The 18,353-nt window shown below is 42.1% G+C and overlaps 1 protein-coding gene and 1 long non-coding RNA gene across 3 annotated transcripts in view; one reads left to right on the top strand and one right to left on the bottom strand.

Moving 5' to 3' along the window:
* Window positions 1-10,918, top strand: part of nup205 (nucleoporin 205) — a 45,822-nt gene extending 34,904 nt beyond the window's left edge. For both annotated transcript variants that reach the window (XM_087134496.1, XM_022256072.2), the window contains 7 exons: window positions 4,261-4,533; window positions 5,177-5,257; window positions 6,325-6,491; window positions 7,071-7,194; window positions 7,891-8,019; window positions 8,836-8,933; window positions 9,458-10,918. In XM_087134496.1, coding sequence (XP_086990622.1) covers window positions 4,261-4,533; window positions 5,177-5,257; window positions 6,325-6,491; window positions 7,071-7,194; window positions 7,891-8,019; window positions 8,836-8,933; window positions 9,458-9,610 — 1,025 coding nt within the window. In that variant the 3' untranslated portion in view covers window positions 9,611-10,918. The remainder of the gene's footprint in view (window positions 1-4,260; window positions 4,534-5,176; window positions 5,258-6,324; window positions 6,492-7,070; window positions 7,195-7,890; window positions 8,020-8,835; window positions 8,934-9,457) is intronic.
* Window positions 10,919-11,467: 549 nt separating this feature from the next.
* Window positions 11,468-14,761, bottom strand: LOC147799692 (uncharacterized). The gene is made up of 2 exons (XR_015424766.1): window positions 11,725-14,761; window positions 11,468-11,684 (listed from the first exon to the last, which is right to left on the bottom strand). It is a non-coding gene; the product is annotated as an uncharacterized LOC147799692 (long non-coding RNA).
* Between the last annotated feature and the right edge of the window lie 3,592 nt (window positions 14,762-18,353).

The following is an 18,353-nucleotide window of genomic DNA, read 5'->3' as shown; positions in this document are numbered from 1 at the left end:
TATCACCGGACGGTATCGTGGCATTGCAGACACCCTGCATTAGTGAGCCCATGCCTCCAACGATACCACCTGCTTCAATTGGGACTCCAATTCAAGAGCAGAAAGGCGTGAAGCAGAAGAGGGCGAAGCAGGGTCTGTTCCCTGTCACTTTCTAGGGCTGCCCCGTTGAAAGAGCAGAAAGGCGTGAAGCAGAAGAGGGCAAAGCATGGGCCATTCCCCATCATTTTCTTGGCCTGCCCTGTTGAAAGAGCCACCTAACCAACTCATGGGCTACTGCCAAGCCTACCTCCAGGGAATTTCTCCACAGGCTCTCCTGACCATAAGAGGCACAAGCGATCATGATCCTGTACCGCTTGTTCCTCTACCAAGAAATCACACCCCTCCAAGCACTGGGACTCCGCCTCTCTCACTACGGCTTTCAAGTCTTTTTCGGACATTCTCTCCAGCTTGGTCATCCAGTTGCAGGCGAAACAATCCCTATATGCCACGGCCTAAGATCCAGACCCCCTCCCAGCCGTGCTGCCGCCTCAATCTTCCCTACCTGAGAACCCTGCTTATATGTCGGGCAAGCCTCGGTCTTCAACGCTGGTTTGGAGGCCCTCACTACTGCTCACTACACTTCAGAACTGGCTTTGCCTCCGGCCTCGGATATCCGAGGAGTCTCACTCCACTTCCCCTCAGACGTCCGTGATTTCTATTCTGGGGAAGACCACAGCGGCTCTGTGGCTAGCCTCACCCGTGCCGAGTCCCATCTCCGCGTACTGGACACGATCAAGGTCTTAGACCTCCCTACTCCACCACGGGCAAGCCAAGACTCAGGGTCTCACGGTTTCTTCACGCATGCGGCTAGACTGGAGACAAACCCGCCCATCTTCCCAGTCCTCCCTCTCTTGTATGGAGACATTCAAGGTTCTCACCTCCACTAAGAAGTGGCATCCCTTCCTGGGCCGGGCTTGGAACTACTTTCAGTTCACCAAGTCAGACACTGTTCTCTCTGTCCCTGACCTTCCATCAGCCGCCAAGGACAAGATCATTGCCGATTCGCAATCTCGTCTGCGCAGAAATCAACCATTCGCGGACAGATCCCAAGCAGAGCTAGAGTCTATTCTAACCAGACTCAACAAAGTGTTGTGTCACGGCCTATGTTGTGCAGCCTTCTCGTCCCTGCTTGCGGAGTATCTCTCCTATGCCTGCAAGAATGATTCACCCATGTCCCCGGACCCGATACACATCCTGTAGCCAGGGGTCCAAGATAATTTACAGAACCTCCCGTCTTCGGCAAAGACTTCTTTGCAGGTCAGTTCACTGAGACCTTTCAATCTGAGGCCAAGTGGATCAAGGCAACCCACAGTAGTTCAGCTCCACAGCCTAGGGCTGCTCTGCCTCATCGTGGGGGGTCCCCGCTCTACCTCGAGCTCCTTTCGTCCCCCCACCTTGTCTTCAGCTCCTCCTTCAACAGACCACAGCTTCCCAGTGGGTCTCGCAAATCCAGTGCAAATTCCGGCTGTTTCCCTTGTCCATTCGGGAGATGCCAACAATGACTCCATCAGTTTGCTAGTGGCCCCCGCTCCCGGGCCTGTCAGGGGCCGACTGCAACTTTTCACAGGGCTCTGGCAGGACATTACGTCAGACGAGCACCCCTCCCTTGTCTGACCCACATCTCCGTTCAACTCTGATCCCCATGAACTCCATCCAACACTGGACTCTGGAGTTGGAAATCAGCTCCTTTCAGAAACAAATGTATCCTTGTCTAATCTGACTACACGACGGTGGTCTCTTTTTATACATAAATTGTCACCCACTCCCCAAGCCTATGCCTCGTGATGAGAGAAATGTTCCTCTAGGCCCTGGACCACAGAATCAATCTCTAAGTGACAAACATCCCTGGATCCAACAACGATTTTGCTGATGCACTCTCCAGGGGAAACATCCACTTGATGGAGTAGACCCTTCACCCGGGAGTAGTATGGTCAGTCTTTGAGGCTATAGATAGACCCCACATCGACCTCTATGCCTCATCACAAAACGCCCAGCTACTGGTCTGCACGAGGTTCCATGACCCACAAGCTTGGGCAACCGATGCTCTCCATCTCGGCTGTCCACTTATGCATTTCCTCCAATATCCCTGATCCCAGCCGTACTGTCTAAAATCGAGCGGGAACACTGCTGAGACCTCGTCATCACACCCTTCTGGCCTCACCTGCCCTGGTTCCCTGGTCTCACCAGACCTTATATTTAGCTCCTCTAATACTACTGCTCAGGCTGGACCTCCTCCACCAACTTGGCGCTGGCATCTTCTACCCTTGGCCAGAGACTCTCCACCTGACCTGTTGGTCACTGTCAAACGATCAATCCGCTCAGCTGGCTTTTCTGATGATGGAAGCCAAGAGCAGAAGACAATCCATGTGCAAAGTCTACAGCAACAGACTTTGACAATTTACTTCATTGCATGCTGAACGAGGTGTGGCTCCGACCAGTGCATCTCTGAGGATCGCAGCCGCTTTCTTCCTGCACCTTTTCAACTCCGGTATACAAGTTAGGACTATCTGCAGTTATTGTTCTGCAATCTCCACCATCCACTTTGGCTTTCAAGACGGATCTTCCATGTCAGAAAACAATGCTTTCAAACATCTCCTCTGCTGCAAGTCTTTCAAGACTCCTCATCCTCTCATAGGACTTGCCTTGGGTTCTAGATCTTCTTGCACATCAGCCCTTGGAACCCTTTGGTGACGCCTCTCGCATCTGCACATAGGTGAAACTCGTTTTCCACCTAGTTATTACCGCGTCTCGAAGGGGCAGTGAACTCCATACCCTATGCATTGCTGATGGACATATCTGCTGGGAACCTCAGAGCATTTGCCTCATCCCATCCGTGGGCTTCCTCGTAATGAATCAAATTGAGTCCTTCCATCCTCTGGACAAGTTTGCTCTTGACATCACTAAACACTCGGGATACTCAGACGACAAGCCCTTGTGTCTGGTTCCAACTTTCAATTATGGTACCTCGTCAGAACCAGAAATCTCAGTGACACTTCTTCTCAACCCTTCATCACTTTGGTGAAGCCTCACCGGCCTGCATCAAGAGACTATAGCCAGATGGGCCGTCTCTGCCATCAAATTTTCTAATGCTGAATGCCCTTCCCCATCTGACAATGCCACTCATCGCCACATCTGGGCACACGACTTCAGAGCAATCTCTACATTGTGGGCCAAGTTCCGAAGCGTTTCCTTGGAGGACATTTGCAAGGCAACATGCTGGAAGTCACCCTCTACCTTCACTTCATGCTACCTGACTGGCGTCTTGCAGACACAGTATCCACGGCAAAACGGTTCTGGCATCCTCCACATCGGGACTACCAGGCCACCGCTATAAAGATGGATGACTGGATATATCCCATCCTTCCTTCAGTCGGTTCTTCTCATATATATTACACTGTTTACCACTATTTAACTCAAGTGGGTCCTTGCCGACCGCCCTTGCCGCATATATAGTGACTGTCTGGGTAAGTTGACCGCAGTGGACTCCCCCCCGCAGCAGTGTGGGAGGGAGTCCTCACAGTCATACTTACCCAGACGGTCATGGCCCTCGTGTCCTCGCCACTTTTGGCTTGGCACCCTTGTGTCTCAGAAAAAGAAGGACAAACATGGCGGCGACCACGCCTGGGGTGGACTGATAGAGGGCACACTGCGGTTGATAAAATAGCAAATAGCAATGGAGCACAAGGGAAATTTGCATATGTAGTGACTGTCTGGGTTAGTTTGACCTCAAGGACTCCTCCCGCATTGCTGTCGGGGAATTTGTTTTTCATTTTGTTGGAGTTTTCTGCCATCTTTTCATGAACTTGTTCATCAGCGATATTTCACTAGAATGTTGATTATTGTTATTGTCAGCTTGAAGTAAATGAAAATGACCCAGCATCAAAGCCACAGGCCCAAGGTCATCACCATCTATGTTGAATGTTTTAATGTAAATTTTTTTACTAGGCTACAGCAAATTGCCTGGCCATCTTGAAAGATCTAAAGTTCATGAATTGTACAACTTTGGAGAACTTGATGTTTCTATCTTCACTGAACTGTTTTTATGCAAAGGCTATTTAAAGCATTTGTGAGGTTCTGATTGGACCCTCACTTTTCATACATACATGTAAATTGAACAATTCTAGCTTTCTCAAAGCCTATAGTAACGTTTTCCAGAATTTGAGGAAAGGATTCTATGAGAAGATCCAACTATCTGAGCTTGTTCATTTTCTTCTGTTGCAGTTACCTTCTACGACCTGCCCTCAGATCCTAGCATGCCCAACCACGTCCCTATACAGACCCACCTGAGTCGCATCCACCGTCAGATCATGGCCCTGGTGCCCCGGTTCTGTGCCCTAGACCGGTGGTTGAGGGACCTGAAAAGGCTGGAGACAGCCCCCCAGGGTGGGGATGCCCCCAGCCACACCCCTCATCACAAGGATAGCATACGCCAGGTCCTGCTGGAGATATCCCGCAATGTGATTGGCTACTGTAAGAACATCGTTGTCCTATCAGGTACTTGTTTTAGGGGTTCTATGTATCATGGAGTACTGGCAGATTTGGACAATGTGACATGATAGATAGGCATTTCTGTCAGTAATTTTTTATTGTTTCAGCCTTTGTTGTCATGAAAAGAAAAATTGATTTCATAGTCAATTTTTGGAAGAAATTTTATTCTGCTACATGATTGTGTTATGCCTTTGCATGACATGTGTTATGCCTTTGCATGACATGCCTGGTCACATAAACTTGCATGCCTTGTTCTGCATGTCCCTGGATTGAAATTTTCTTTCATGAAATGAGAGAAATACGGAAAGGTTGTCATGGAAAACTAAATGACTTCAGTGTAGTTTCTTATAAACTCAGGAGTTTTATAAAAACAGCATTGTTGTAATTTGACATGCGACATACTCAATTGGTAACATTTGGGGAATTTTTTAACCAGAACCGTGAGTTAAAAGACATTTAATCCTTGCTGAATAATGCATACCTTGTTAATGGAATGTAAAAAAGAAGGAAGAAAACCAAATTTGGATAATGGCGTCCATCTGTATGTGCCACATTTTAAGGGTTTATAATACAGTCCCATTGGATTTAGTTCTGAACTTCAGTAGCCATTATGTGTTCCGTTTTTGTTTTGTTTTTTCCTTTGCTTCAGGTTCAACGGCCAAAGACAGCCAAATCTTGTTCACCCCAAACCTGCAGGAGGCAACAGCAAGGGATTATCAGGCAATAGAAGGTACCATTATGTTCACAAAAGCTTCCTGATAATAGATTTCAGGCTTCAGTCATTTACAAGGACCCAACAAACTTGGCAAAATGAGCAATTAACCACTTCATGCCGGGGCATTTTTCAATGTTGATGATGCTGGGCCGGCAAAAAATCCTTCAAAAATTCATCATCAACGGTTGTTTATAGCCGCACGAAGTAATCTTTAGGCACTACTCTAAGTAGACAGGTGACCTTCATTGACGCCTGAGTATTTCAGCCAGGCCGGCAGCCTTGTAAAAAGAGCCCAGATTGTGTGGTGTTATGTAACTTTCTTTTGTTCACGAACCTGGCTCAGTGCACTGCTGGCCTCTTTTCAATAGGGGCCAGATTAGCATGCAGAGGTGCTGTGTGGCTCATCGCTGCGGTGGTGGAGCGCTTTTGTCCCCGGTGGTAATCCGCTCTCAACACCCCAAAGCATTGTATAGGGTTTCAAAACAAGGCTGGATTATCACCACTTATGAGAGTGAAAAATGTTGATAATTCCCAGCAGCCTGGCCTTTTGTTCGGAGTACAGTCTTTTGTTACAGGGCCCTGTTTCCTTTGAGTTCGGAGACCCCGGCCAAGCGTATAAAGCATAGGTCTCTGATTCCGGAGTCCCCGGCAGGAAGTGGTTAATTAAGAACAACCTATGTGGCTTGAATAAATTACGTACTGCAAAACGACATAAATTTTTCATTAAAAAAATCATTGGAGCAGCAAAGTCATTCTGTGATAGATAGAATGCTCCATGCCACTTGTCTTCCCCTTGTGAAATGGAACATTCCATCTGTCACCTTCCTGTCACCTCATGAAATTATTTGTTGGGCTTTCAGTGTTTTCAGTAATTATATTTACCGAGTTGAAATAATAAGTCGGCATTAAATATACTGTGTTTAGCACAATCAAATTGTCATGAGTGGACCTTCATATATGCAAATCCTTCATAACGAAATGCAGAAGAGGAAACATAAAACCCAGCCGTGCCTGTTTGGTATGGTGTAGAAAGCTGGTACTCAACTTTGGATGATTTTGTTGATTTTTCTTCCATCTTTCAGGTGTGCACCTGTCATCGCTGGACCTGACCAGACCCCCCACCCTGGGGATCATCGTGCGTCATCTGCGGCAGGCGGCCAGCGAGTTCATGAGCACGATGGACAGCCACCAGCAGCACCTACACAAACTCAAGAACATCGCCGATCTGTCCACCGAGGAGCTGAAAGAGGTTAGTTATCTGATGAGCTAGCGGGGAGGGGGTTGGAACGAGTGACCCATGAGCGTGACCGCTAAAGGGCACTGTAACACAACTAGTGATCGTTCCCACATTTTTTTTTTTTTTAATTTCGGCAATGGGATTCATCTCAGATGAATGTCTCTGTTGTACATATTTGGAAATGTTTGCACATGAAATGGTATTTCTGTAACGCAGTGCAATTTTCAGTTAAAGTGAGTTTGTTCACTAAAGATTGAAGGTGTCTCTCTATTGGAGATTTCTTTGCACCTTGCATCATTCATGCCTAACCTTTTCATATGGGGATTGGTTTCACATATCCTATTAGCCAAGGAAATGCACTCCCTTCTCCTGAGAAGACTACTCACCAAACTCGCTAGTTTGCATGTGGTTTCTTTTCACAAGCCCCAGACAACTGTTTGAGTATACATTGTTTATAAATACTTGCAGGGCCAAACGCCCAATATTTTTAAAAAATTGTAGCTGACTTGTCAAACATTCAGATCTGTTTTATTGAGGATCTTTACATATTAGGTTTTTTCAGTTGAATGTATGACTGTTTTGTTCCATTAGCTGATCCAGACAGCATCAGGGCCCACATCAGAAAAGTTGTCTTCTAGTCATCGCTTGCAACTAGCGACCAGAAAGCTTGCCGACACCGTCCGTCAAAAAGCAGACGAGCTAGCTGTCCTTTACTGTATCCTGAAAAACACCAAACCTACCAAAAAAAAAAAGACCCTAACCCTGCATAACTGTAAATATTGTGGGATAAGATATGGTGGAATATTTGTCCAGGAGAGGTTGGGAATCAACTGTTGAAATTCTTGCCTTTTCCGTCTTCTTTTTGTCGATTTTTCTTTCCTCTTTTCTTACCTTCCAAAATGAAGTTTTTCCCAGTCTTCTAACTTTTCTTTCTCAAAAGCGGAAAGCGTTTGAAGCATTTACGTGCTTATGAATCGATGTTCACATACGTTATTAATTGGTACTTCTAATAATTCTTTAAAAATTATGTTTCAAATTTAGTGTTTAAAGTGTATCAGGTTTGCCCTATGTCCCCAAGTTCACAGACCATTTTCATGAAGAACAGCAGAAATCATTTCAGTCACCACCCTATTCAAGAAAACAAACCCATCAACACATTAAGAAACTGCTAACATATGTTTGCATTGTTCAGTTGAAATAGATGTCTTGGAGGTTGGAAATTCATGCCAACTCACGTCTGTTTCGTTGTTCAACCTTCTGCTGATTTTTTGCGTTTTATAATCAACATTATCCATTCCTGTAGTTGTTTAATTGCCACTGACTGATCTCTTCTGAGTTAAGCCTCTGGAATGTGCCACATGTTTCATTCGCACTCTTGTCCCATGGAAAGATCCTTAACGACTGACTTCAGACATGATTGAGTGCAGCTTGTTCCTAGTCTGGCGCCACCTAGAGTTCTACCTCCTGTATTGCCAGACATCCAAAGACAGCTTGTTGCATAAATTGAGCCTGCCCAGGCAGCAGCCCAGGAATTTAGCCGGTGGGTAATTCCAGAAACTACAGGTCAATAAGTGACATTTTCGTGTCCCTGTTACATCTGACCTTTGTCATTTGACTTGGAAATATCACTGGAATTGGTTTCAAGCTATTACTATTTGTTTGGCAGGTAATTCGCATTAATTCATCACACTTAGAAGTTAGAAAATGCGTTCTGGACTTACAAAATCATCAGTCAGATGTGACAGGGACACGAAAAAAACAATGGACCCCTAATTTCTGGAATGACCCAGGTGAGAATGGATGGGCGTGTGATTACTTACAAGACAAAATCTGAGGAACAAAGGCTTCCTTTTTCCATCGATAGAACTCATGCCGTGTCCATACACTTTTCATATTACACGACCTATTCAGCTTTGGTCAAGAAAATCAAATTGTGTATTTACAAGCCCTTGACAGTGTGCGTTGCAATCAAATCACATTTCATTTTAGATGACAATCAAAAAGGGATAGTTTTTCAGCCTGCAGTTCTTCAGTTATTGGTACCCAGTGCAGGTATTGCACTTAACTTGTCACATCATATACAACTGAACTTTTACCATTTAGTGCTACTAAGTTCCAAGTAGCCCATCATTAACTGGATTTTAAAATTGACAGGTCAGTCTAATTATTCATAGTCTCTATCAAGATGGAATGCTTTTCCTGTCTTTGGTTGGCTGTAAACCTTAAATGGCCATTTTTATTTTTAACTAAACAGCCATTACAGTGGAGGCCTATAAGAACCATAACTGGACGTTCATATTGTGTGCTCCTTTAACAAGATGTTTGCAATTCATTCTTTGGGGTTGTTTTATTGTAGATCCCAACAGATTCCTTCTTGATGGGGCAGGTGATGACCCTAGCCATACTCCCATCAGTCCTGTGCTTCTTGGCATCACAAATGATGATATCAAACAGGTAACGCATGCACATGTATTGAATGTTTGAGATGTAAAACAAGAAAAACTTGCAAGGTTTCTTCAGTCTGGATGTGCTCTTTTCATAATCTGATTTTCTCACAACTTTGAATCTTTGGTTAGTTTAGAACACTGGAGAGTCCCGACAGTACTTGGCACAGTTCCAGTCTGAGTGTAGCTACCTTGAAACAGTAGAAAAATCCCTCAGAAATTTTGGTCTGCCTTGGGAGCCCTTGTCTGTGTTAGTTAATATGGAATTGAATATCTCACGTTCTGAGAAATCCTGAAATACTTTGTATAGCTAGATACATGACAAGTGCCTTCCAGAGGGCTTTTTCTTTCATTCGGGGGATAAAGTGGCTGCAGAAATAGGACTGAATGTATCTTGTGAAGTTGTTATTGATCTAAAAGCCATGGGGACATACTGAAGTGTCCACAGATTATCTAAACAATGGAAATAAGTATCAGAGCAGCCTGGCTATTGATCAAATTCTGTTCCTTTCCCCTTTCTTTCTCTCTGGTCAGCTCCGCGTGGACGCCACCAGCTGCCTGAGCGAGATGTTGCTTAAGCGAGCCAGGGAGATTGAGGCCCAGTTCATCCGTGGCCAGTCCCGCTACACGTTCATCTCAGTGTTGGTGCGACGCATCAGACGGCTCCTGATGTTAGGAGCTCCTTGAGGAGCGGAAGCCCCCTTCAGTGCCGTGGACCAACATAGACCTATCTTGATCTGTGCCAGGGGTCTTCAGAAACCTACTGTACAAACTCGCAGGGGCCTCAAGAATGGAAGCAATAGAATGTCAGTCGGTATTGCAGCCTATATCCTTAACCAGAAATATACATTGCAAACATGTCTTATGATCAGGGTACCAGATGCAGACACTAGAGAACAGTAAAGATTAAACCGGGAGTTCCAAGTCCTTCCAAACCATTTGGTGTAACTTGCTTCAGACAAGAACTGGTATTGGGGATCCCCAGAGAGAAACAATTAGTTCCCACATTTTCTTGTCAGTGTAGACTGGCACCCCGACTCAGTTCGCTGTATTTCAATGCTGACAAGGTGCAATGTGGCCGGGACAACCTTGACAGCCTTCCTGTCCAAACCTGAAGCACTCGTTGATTGTATATCAATTATTTTGTTAAGCTCAACACCATGTTCTGGTCAATATGCGTTTGTATTGTTTTTTTTTCTGTATCTTTTTGGAGGTGGGAAACAACGATTAGAGGAATGTCAAATACCAACTAAGAATTTTCTTCTAATATGGTTACACCTAGAAATCTAATTTCGTTCACACCTTTCTCATTTGAAAGATTTTTGAAGTTCATAAATTTACACGGTACAGAAACATATGCACATTTATGAAGCGTAACTGAGGTCTACCAAAGAATGTAGTTCCTGCCATTTTGTTGGAATTCTTGTTTCACACAAGAGGATTCCTCATTTGATAACGTCAAAACTGCAGAAAATGTTTGGATTTAGTTTTTCCCTCCTTGCTCACAACAGTGCCTTCTGTACGTAGTACCAGCCATTTACAATATATACCATCTGCTAGCTGGTAACCCTGGTTGAGAAACACAATTCCAAGGCTGGTCTCTAGATTTGCACTGATATTGTTTTGATGTGTCTGATCAAGTGAGCTGCAGTGCTCCAAATAAAGTGCTTTACTGTAATTTGACAACCAGAATTACTGTCGATGCTCGTGGACGAGCACGTTTCACTTTGACTAATAGACTGTCACAATTTGCCACTTGCACACGCGCGGGTCAAGTTGAAGAATGTGCGTGTGAGTGCAGTGCCACTGTAGTTATGACATCTAAGTCGATAGACTTAGTCTATATCAAAGTGTCACTGATGAAACACATTGTTTTTGATAATCCTCCTTGGTTAAATGGCATATTACTAATGTAAAACAGCTGAAAGCTGTGGATTTGTATCTTCATTATTTCAATAAAATCTTCTTATACTCGCTTTGCATTTTCTATTCCAATTCACTTGTCTTTTACTGTCAAGCTTTTTATGTCCTATTTGTTGCTCTTACACCCTCCAGGTTTGGATGGTTCCTTTGAAATTTTTTTTTCAAAATGTAAAGTTAACCCCTTGCTAATACTTTGTCAAAAGATATCAAAATTGTCAGCAAAAAGCATTAAGACAAGCAAAAGGTTAACCTTGCATTTTTATAAAAAAAAAACCAGCAGGCGTGTCTTTTTCTTTGTAAACCCAAATTTTCAGAACAGCAGGTATAAGCCTTGCATTATCAACAAAAACCTGAAGAGCAAGAGGCTAGCCTTCCATCTTCAATGAAAACTGATACAGGAAGGAGTTAGCCTGGCATTTTAATGTTTAAAAAAAATGGCACGTCTATTTCCTCCTGTCAATTAAATGTAAATTTCAAACAAAAACATTCAGAATAGCAAGGGTAAGCTTTGCATTTTCAACTTAACCTTAAGAGCAAGGCGTTATCCTTTCATTTTCCAACAAAACCTGAACAACAAGGGGTTAGCCTTGCCTTTTCAATGAAAAACGTAACAGGAAGGGGTTAGCCTTGCATTTTTATTGCTCAACAAATGCCATGTCTATTTCTTTCTGTCAATTAAACGTAAATTTCCAACAAAAACTTGCATTTTCAACAAAACCCTCGACAGCAAGGGGTAAGCCTTGGATTTTTGAACCAAACGTTAACAGCAAGTGGTTACCCTTCCTTTTTCAACAAAAAACCTGAACAGCAAGGAGTAACCTTACATTTTCAACCGAAACTTAACAGCAAGGGGTTAGCCTTGCATTTTCCACAAAAACCTTAACAGCAAGGGGTTAGCCTTGCATTTTCAACCGAACCTTAACAGCAAGGGGTTCACCTTGCATTTTCAACCAAACCTTAACAGCAAGGGATTAGCCTTAAATTTTCAACCAAACCTTAACAGCAAGGGGTTAGCCTTGTTTAAAATGCATGGCTTACTTATGAAACTTTTCGTTTGAAATTTACATTTAATTGACAGAAAGAAACAGACGTGCCATTTTTATAAAAATAAAAATACCAGGCAAACTCCTTCCTGTAACAATTTTCATTGCAAAAGCAAGGCTAACCCCTTGCTCTTAAGGTTTGGTTGAAAATGCAAAGCTTACCCCTTCCTGTTAAGGTGTGGTTGAAAATGTACGGTTACTCGTAGCAACAAGGGGTCAGCCTTGCCTTTTCAACGAAAACCGTAACAGGAAGGGGTAAACCTGGCATTGTCAACCAAACGTTAGCAACAAGGGGTAAGCCTTGCATTTTCAACCAAACCTACTTTCAATAACAGGAATTTTCAACAAAAACCTGAACAGCAAGCAGTTAGCCCTCCCTTATCAACAAAAACGACAGCATTTTCAACAAAAACCTGAATTAGAAACCTTAATTGAATTGAAACCTTAATTGACAGAAAGAGAAGTGCCATTTTTTTAAAAATAAAAATACCAGGCGAACTCCTTCATGTAACAATTTTCATTGAAAAAGCAAGGCTAACCCCTTGTTGTTAACGTTTGGTTAACAATGCCAGGCTTACCCCTTCCTGTTACGGTTTTCATTGAAAAGGCAAGGCTGACCCCTTGTTGCTAAGGTTTGTGGAAAATGCAAGGTTAACCCCTTGTTGTTAAGGTTTGGTTCAAAAATGCAAGGTTAACCCCTTCCTGTTACAGTTTTCATTGAAAAGGCAAGGCTAACCTGTTACATTCAATAAGAGGATTTTTCAACCAAACCTTAACAGCAAGGGGTTAGCCTTGCATTTTCAACCAAACCTTAACAGCAAGGGGTTAGCCTTGCATTTTCAACCGAACCTTCACAGCAAGGGGTTAACCTTGCACTTTCAACCGAACCTTAACAGCAAGGGGTTAGCCTTGCACTTTCAACCGAACCTTACAGCAAGGGGTTAACCTTGCACTTTCAACCGAACCTTAACAGCAAGACGTTATCCTTTTATTTTCAATATAAACCTGAACAACAAGGGCTTAGCCTTGCCTTTTCAACCAAAACCTGAACAGTAAGGGATTAGCCTTGCATTTGCATCTGAAACTTAACAGCAAGGGGTTAGCCTTGGATTTTCAACCAAAACATTAAAAGCAAGGGGTTAGCCTTGCATTTTCAACCAAACCTTAACAGCAAGGGGTTAGCCTTGCATTTTCAACCGAACCTTCACAGCAAGGGGTTAACCTTGCACTTTCAACCGAACCTTAACAGCAAGGGGTTAGCCTTGCACTTTCAACCGAACCTTAACAGCAAGGGGTTAACCTTGCACTTTCAACCGAACCTTAACAGCAAGGCGTTATCCTTTTATTTTCAATATAAACCTGAACAACAAGGGCTTAGCCTTGCCTTTTCAACCAAAACCTGAACAGTAAGGGATTAGCCTTGCATTTGCATCTGAAACTTAACAGCAAGGGGTTAGCCTTGGATTTTCAACCAAAACATTAAAAGCAAGGGGTTAGCTTTGCATTTTCAACCAAAACCTGAAAAGCAAGACATTAGCCTTCCTTTTCAACCAAACCTGAACAGCAAGTTGTTAGCCTTTCATTTTCAATATAAACCTGAACAACAAGGGGCTAGCCTTGCCTTTTTTATTGATCAAAAAATGCCACGTCTATTTCTTTCTGTCAATTAAATGTAAAGTTCCAACGAAAACTTGCATTTTCAACAAAAACCTTGACAGCAAGGGGTTAGCCTTGGATTTTTGAACCAAACGTTAACAAGTGGTTACTCTTCCCTTATCAACAAAAACGACAGCATTTTCAACAAAAACCTGAATTAGAAACCTTAATTTACAGAAAGAGACGAGCCATTTTTTTAAAAATAAAAATACCAGGGGAACTCCTTCATGTAACAATTTTCATTGAAAAAGCAAGGCTAACCCCTTGTTGCTAAGGTTTGTGGAAAATGCAAGGTTAACCCCTTGTTGTTAAGGTTTGGTTGAAAATGCAAGACTAACCCCTTCCTGTTACAGTTTTCATTGAAAAGGCAAGGCTAACCTGTTACATTCAATAAAAGGATTTTCAACCAAACCTTAACATTTTCAACAAAAACCTGAGCAGCAATGAGTAAGCCTTGCATTTTTATTTTTAAAAAAGAGATCATCTATTTCTTTAAGTCAATTGAATGTAAATTTCAAACGAAAAGTTTCAATAGTAAGCCTTGCATTTTCAACAAAAATAACAGGAATTTTCTACAAACCTGAACAGCAAGCATTAGCCTTTCATTTTCAACCAAAACCTAAACAGCAAGGCGTTAGCCTTCCTTTTCAACCAAAACCTGAACAAGGAGCTAGCCTTGCCTTTTAAATGGAAACCGTAACAGGAAAGGTAAGCCTTTCATTTTTATTGCTCAACAAATGCCACATCTATTTCTTTCTGTCAATTAAATGTAAATTTCCAAAAAAAACCTTGCATTTTCAAGAAAAACCTTGACAGAAAGGAGTAACCTTAAATTTTCAACGGAACCTTAACAGCAAGGGGTTAGCCCTCCCTTATCAACAAAAACGACAGCATTTTCAACAAAAACCTGAATTAGAAACCTTAATTGAATTGAAACCTTAATTGACAGAAAGAGAAGTGCCATTTTTTTACAAATAAAAATACCAGGCGAACTCCTTCATGTAACAATTTTCATTGAAAAAGCAAGGCTAACCCCTTGTTGTTAACGTTTGGTTAACAATGCCAGGCTTACCCCTTCCTGTTACGGTTTTCATTGAAAAGGCAAGGCTGACCCCTTGTTGCTAAGGTTTGTGGAAAATGCAAGGTTAACCCCTTGTTGTTAAGGTTTGGTTCAAAAATGCAAGGTTAACCCCTTCCTGTTACAGTTTTCATTGAAAAGGCAAGGCTAACCTGTTACATTCAAAAAGAGGATTTTTCAACCAAACCTTAACAGCAAGGGGTTAGCCTTGCATTTTCAACCAACCCTTAACAGCAAGGGGTTAGCCTTGCATTTTCAACCGATCCTTCACAGCAAGGGGTTAACCTTGCATTTGCAACTGAAACTTAACAGCAAGGGGTTAGCATTGCATTTTCAACCAAAACCTGAAAAGCAAGACATTAGCCTTCCTTTTCAACCAAACCTGAACAGCAAGTTGTTAGCCTTTCATTTTCAATATAAACCTGAACAACAAGGGGCTAGCCTTGCCTTTTTTATTGATCAAAAAATGCCACGTCTATTTCTTTCTGTCAATTAAATGTAAAGTTCCAACGAAAACTTGCATTTTCAACAAAAACCTTGACAGCAAGGGGTTAGCCTTGGATTTTTGAACCAAACGTTAACAAGTGGTTACTCTTCCTTTTTCAACAAAAAACAGGAGGGGAAAAAAGTAACCTTAAATTTTCAACCAAACCTTAACAGCAAGGGGCTAGCCTTGCATTTTCCACAAAAACCTTAATAGCAAGGGGTTAGCCTGGCATTTTCATCAAAAACATTAATAGCCAGGGGTTAGCCTTGCCTTTTCAAGAAATACAACAGCACTTTTCAACAAAAACTTGAAGCAAAAGGGGTTAGCACTGCATTTTCAACCAAACCTTAACAACAAGGGGTTAGCCTTGCACTTTCAACCCAACCTTAACAGCAAGGGGTTAACCTTGCACTTTCAACCCAACCTTGACAGCAAGGGGTTAGCCTTCCCTTATCAACAAAAACGACAGCATTTTCAACAAAAACCTGAATTAGAAACCTTAATTGAAAGAAAGAGACGAGCCATTTTTTTAAAAATAAGAATACCAGGGGAACTCCTTCATGTAACAATTTTCATTGAAAAAGCAAGGCTAACCCCTTGTTGCTAAGGTTTGTGGAAAATGCAAGGTTAACCCCTTGTTGTTAAGGTTTGGTTGAAAATGCAAGGTTAACCCCTTGTTGTTAAGGTTTGGTTCAAAAATGCAAGGTTAACCCCTTCCTGTTACAGTTTTCATTGAAAAGGCAAGGCTAACCTGTTACATTCAATAAGAGGATTTTTCAACCAAACCTTAACAGCAAGGGGTTAGCCTTGCATTTTCAACCAACCCTTAACAGCAAGGGGTTAGCCTTGCATTTTCAACCGATCCTTCACAGCAAGGGGTTAACCTTGCATTTGCAACTGAAACTTAACAGCAAGGGGTTAGCATTGCATTTTCAACCAAAACCTGAAAAGCAAGACATTAGCCTTCCTTTTCAACCAAACCTGAACAGCAAGTTGTTAGCCTTTCATTTTCAATATAAACCTGAACAACAAGGGGCTAGCCTTGCCTTTTTTATTGATCAAAAAATGCCACGTCTATTTCTTTCTGTCAATTAAATGTAAAGTTCCAACGAAAACTTGCATTTTCAACAAAAACCTTGACAGCAAGGGGTTAGCCTTGGATTTTTGAACCAAACGTTAACAAGTGGTTACTCTTCCTTTTTCAACAAAAAACAGGAGGGGAAAAAAGTAACCTTAAATTTTCAACCAAACCTTAACAGCAAGGGGCTAGCCTTGCATTTTCCACAAAAACCTTAATAGCAAGGGGTTAGCCTGGCATTTTCATCAAAAACATTAATAGCCAGGGGTTAGCCTTGCCTTTTCAAGAAATACAACAGCACTTTTCAACAAAAACTTGAAGCAAAAGGGGTTAGCACTGCATTTTCAACCAAACCTTAACAACAAGGGGTTAGCCTTGCACTTTCAACCCAACCTTAACAGCAAGGGGTTAACCTTGCACTTTCAACCCAACCTTGACAGCAAGGGGTTAGCCTTCCCTTATCAACAAAAACGACAGCATTTTCAACAAAAACCTGAATTAGAAACCTTAATTGAAAGAAAGAGACGAGCCATTTTTTTAAAAATAAGAATACCAGGGGAACTCCTTCATGTAACAATTTTCATTGAAAAAGCAAGGCTAACCCCTTGTTGCTAAGGTTTGTGGAAAATGCAAGGTTAACCCCTTGTTGTTAAGGTTTGGTTGAAAATGCAAGGTTAACCCCTTGTTGTTAAGGTTTGGTTCAAAAATGCAAGGTTAACCCCTTCCTGTTACAGTTTTCATTGAAAAGGCAAGGCTAACCTGTTACATTCAATAAGAGGATTTTTCAACCAAACCTTAACAGCAAGGGGTTAGCCTTGCCTTTTCAACCAACCCTTAACAGCAAGGGGTTAGCCTTGCATTTTCAACCGATCCTTCACAGCAAGGGGTTAACCTTGCATTTGCAACTGAAACTTAACAGCAAGGGGTTAGCATTGCATTTTCAACCAAAACCTGAAAAGCAAGACATTAGCCTTCCTTTTCAACCAAACCTGAACAGCAAGTTGTTAGCCTTTCATTTTCAATATAAACCTGAACAACAAGGGGCTAGCCTTGCCTTTTTTATTGATCAAAAAATGCCACGTCTATTTCTTTCTGTCAATTAAATGTAAAGTTCCAACGAAAACTTGCATTTTCAACAAAAACCTTGACAGCAAGGGGTTAGCCTTGGATTTTTGAACCAAACGTTAACAAGTGGTTACTCTTCCTTTTTCAACAAAAAACAGGAGGGGAAAAAAGTAACCTTAAATTTTCAACCAAACCTTAACAGCAAGGGGCTAGCCTTGCATTTTCCACAAAAACCTTAATAGCAAGGGGTTAGCCTGGCATTTTCATCAAAAACATTAATAGCCAGGGGTTAGCCTTGCCTTTTCAAGAAATACAACAGCACTTTTCAACAAAAACTTGAAGCAAAAGGGGTTAGCACTGCATTTTCAACCAAACCTTAACAACAAGGGGTTAGCCTTGCACTTTCAACCCAACCTTAACAGCAAGGGGTTAACCTTGCACTTTCAACCCAACCTTGACAGCAAGGGGTTAGCCTTCCCTTATCAACAAAAACGACAGCATTTTCAACAAAAACCTGAATTAGAAACCTTAATTGACAGAAAGAGACGAGCCATTTTTTTAAAAATAAGAATACCAGGGGAACTCCTTCATGTAACAATTTTCATTGAAAAAGCAAGGCTAACCCCTTGTTGCTAAGGTTTGTGGAAAATGCAAGGTTAACCCCTTGTTGTTAAGGTTTGGTTGAAAATGCAAGGCTAACCCCTTCCTGTTACAGATTTCATTGAAAAGGCAAGGCTAACCTGTTACATTCAATAAAAGGATTTTTCAACCAAACCTTAACAGCAAGGTATTAGCCTTAGATTTTCAACAAAAACCTGACCAGCAATGAGTAAGCGAACATCTATTTCTTTGAGTCAATTGAATGTTAATTTCAAACAAAAAGTTTCAATAGTAAGCCTTGCATTTTCAACAAAAATAACAGGAATTTTCTACAAACCTGAACAGCAAAGCATTAGCCTTTCATTTTCAACCAAAACCTGAACAGCAAGGCGTTAGCCTTCCTTTTCAACCAAAACCTGAACAAGGAGCTAGCCTTGCCTTTTCAATGGAAACCGTAACAGGAAGGGTAAGCCTTTCATTTTTATTGCTCAACAAATGCC

The sequence above is a fragment of the Acanthaster planci genome, linkage group LG03 (genome assembly GCF_054643075.1).
Source record: "Acanthaster planci isolate LZ-2023a linkage group LG03, COTS_SCS, whole genome shotgun sequence".
NCBI classification, from domain to species: domain Eukaryota; kingdom Metazoa; phylum Echinodermata; class Asteroidea; order Valvatida; family Acanthasteridae; genus Acanthaster; species Acanthaster planci.
The sequence above is the reverse complement of the archived record's forward strand: the minus strand, read 5'-3'. Positions and strand labels throughout refer to the sequence as shown.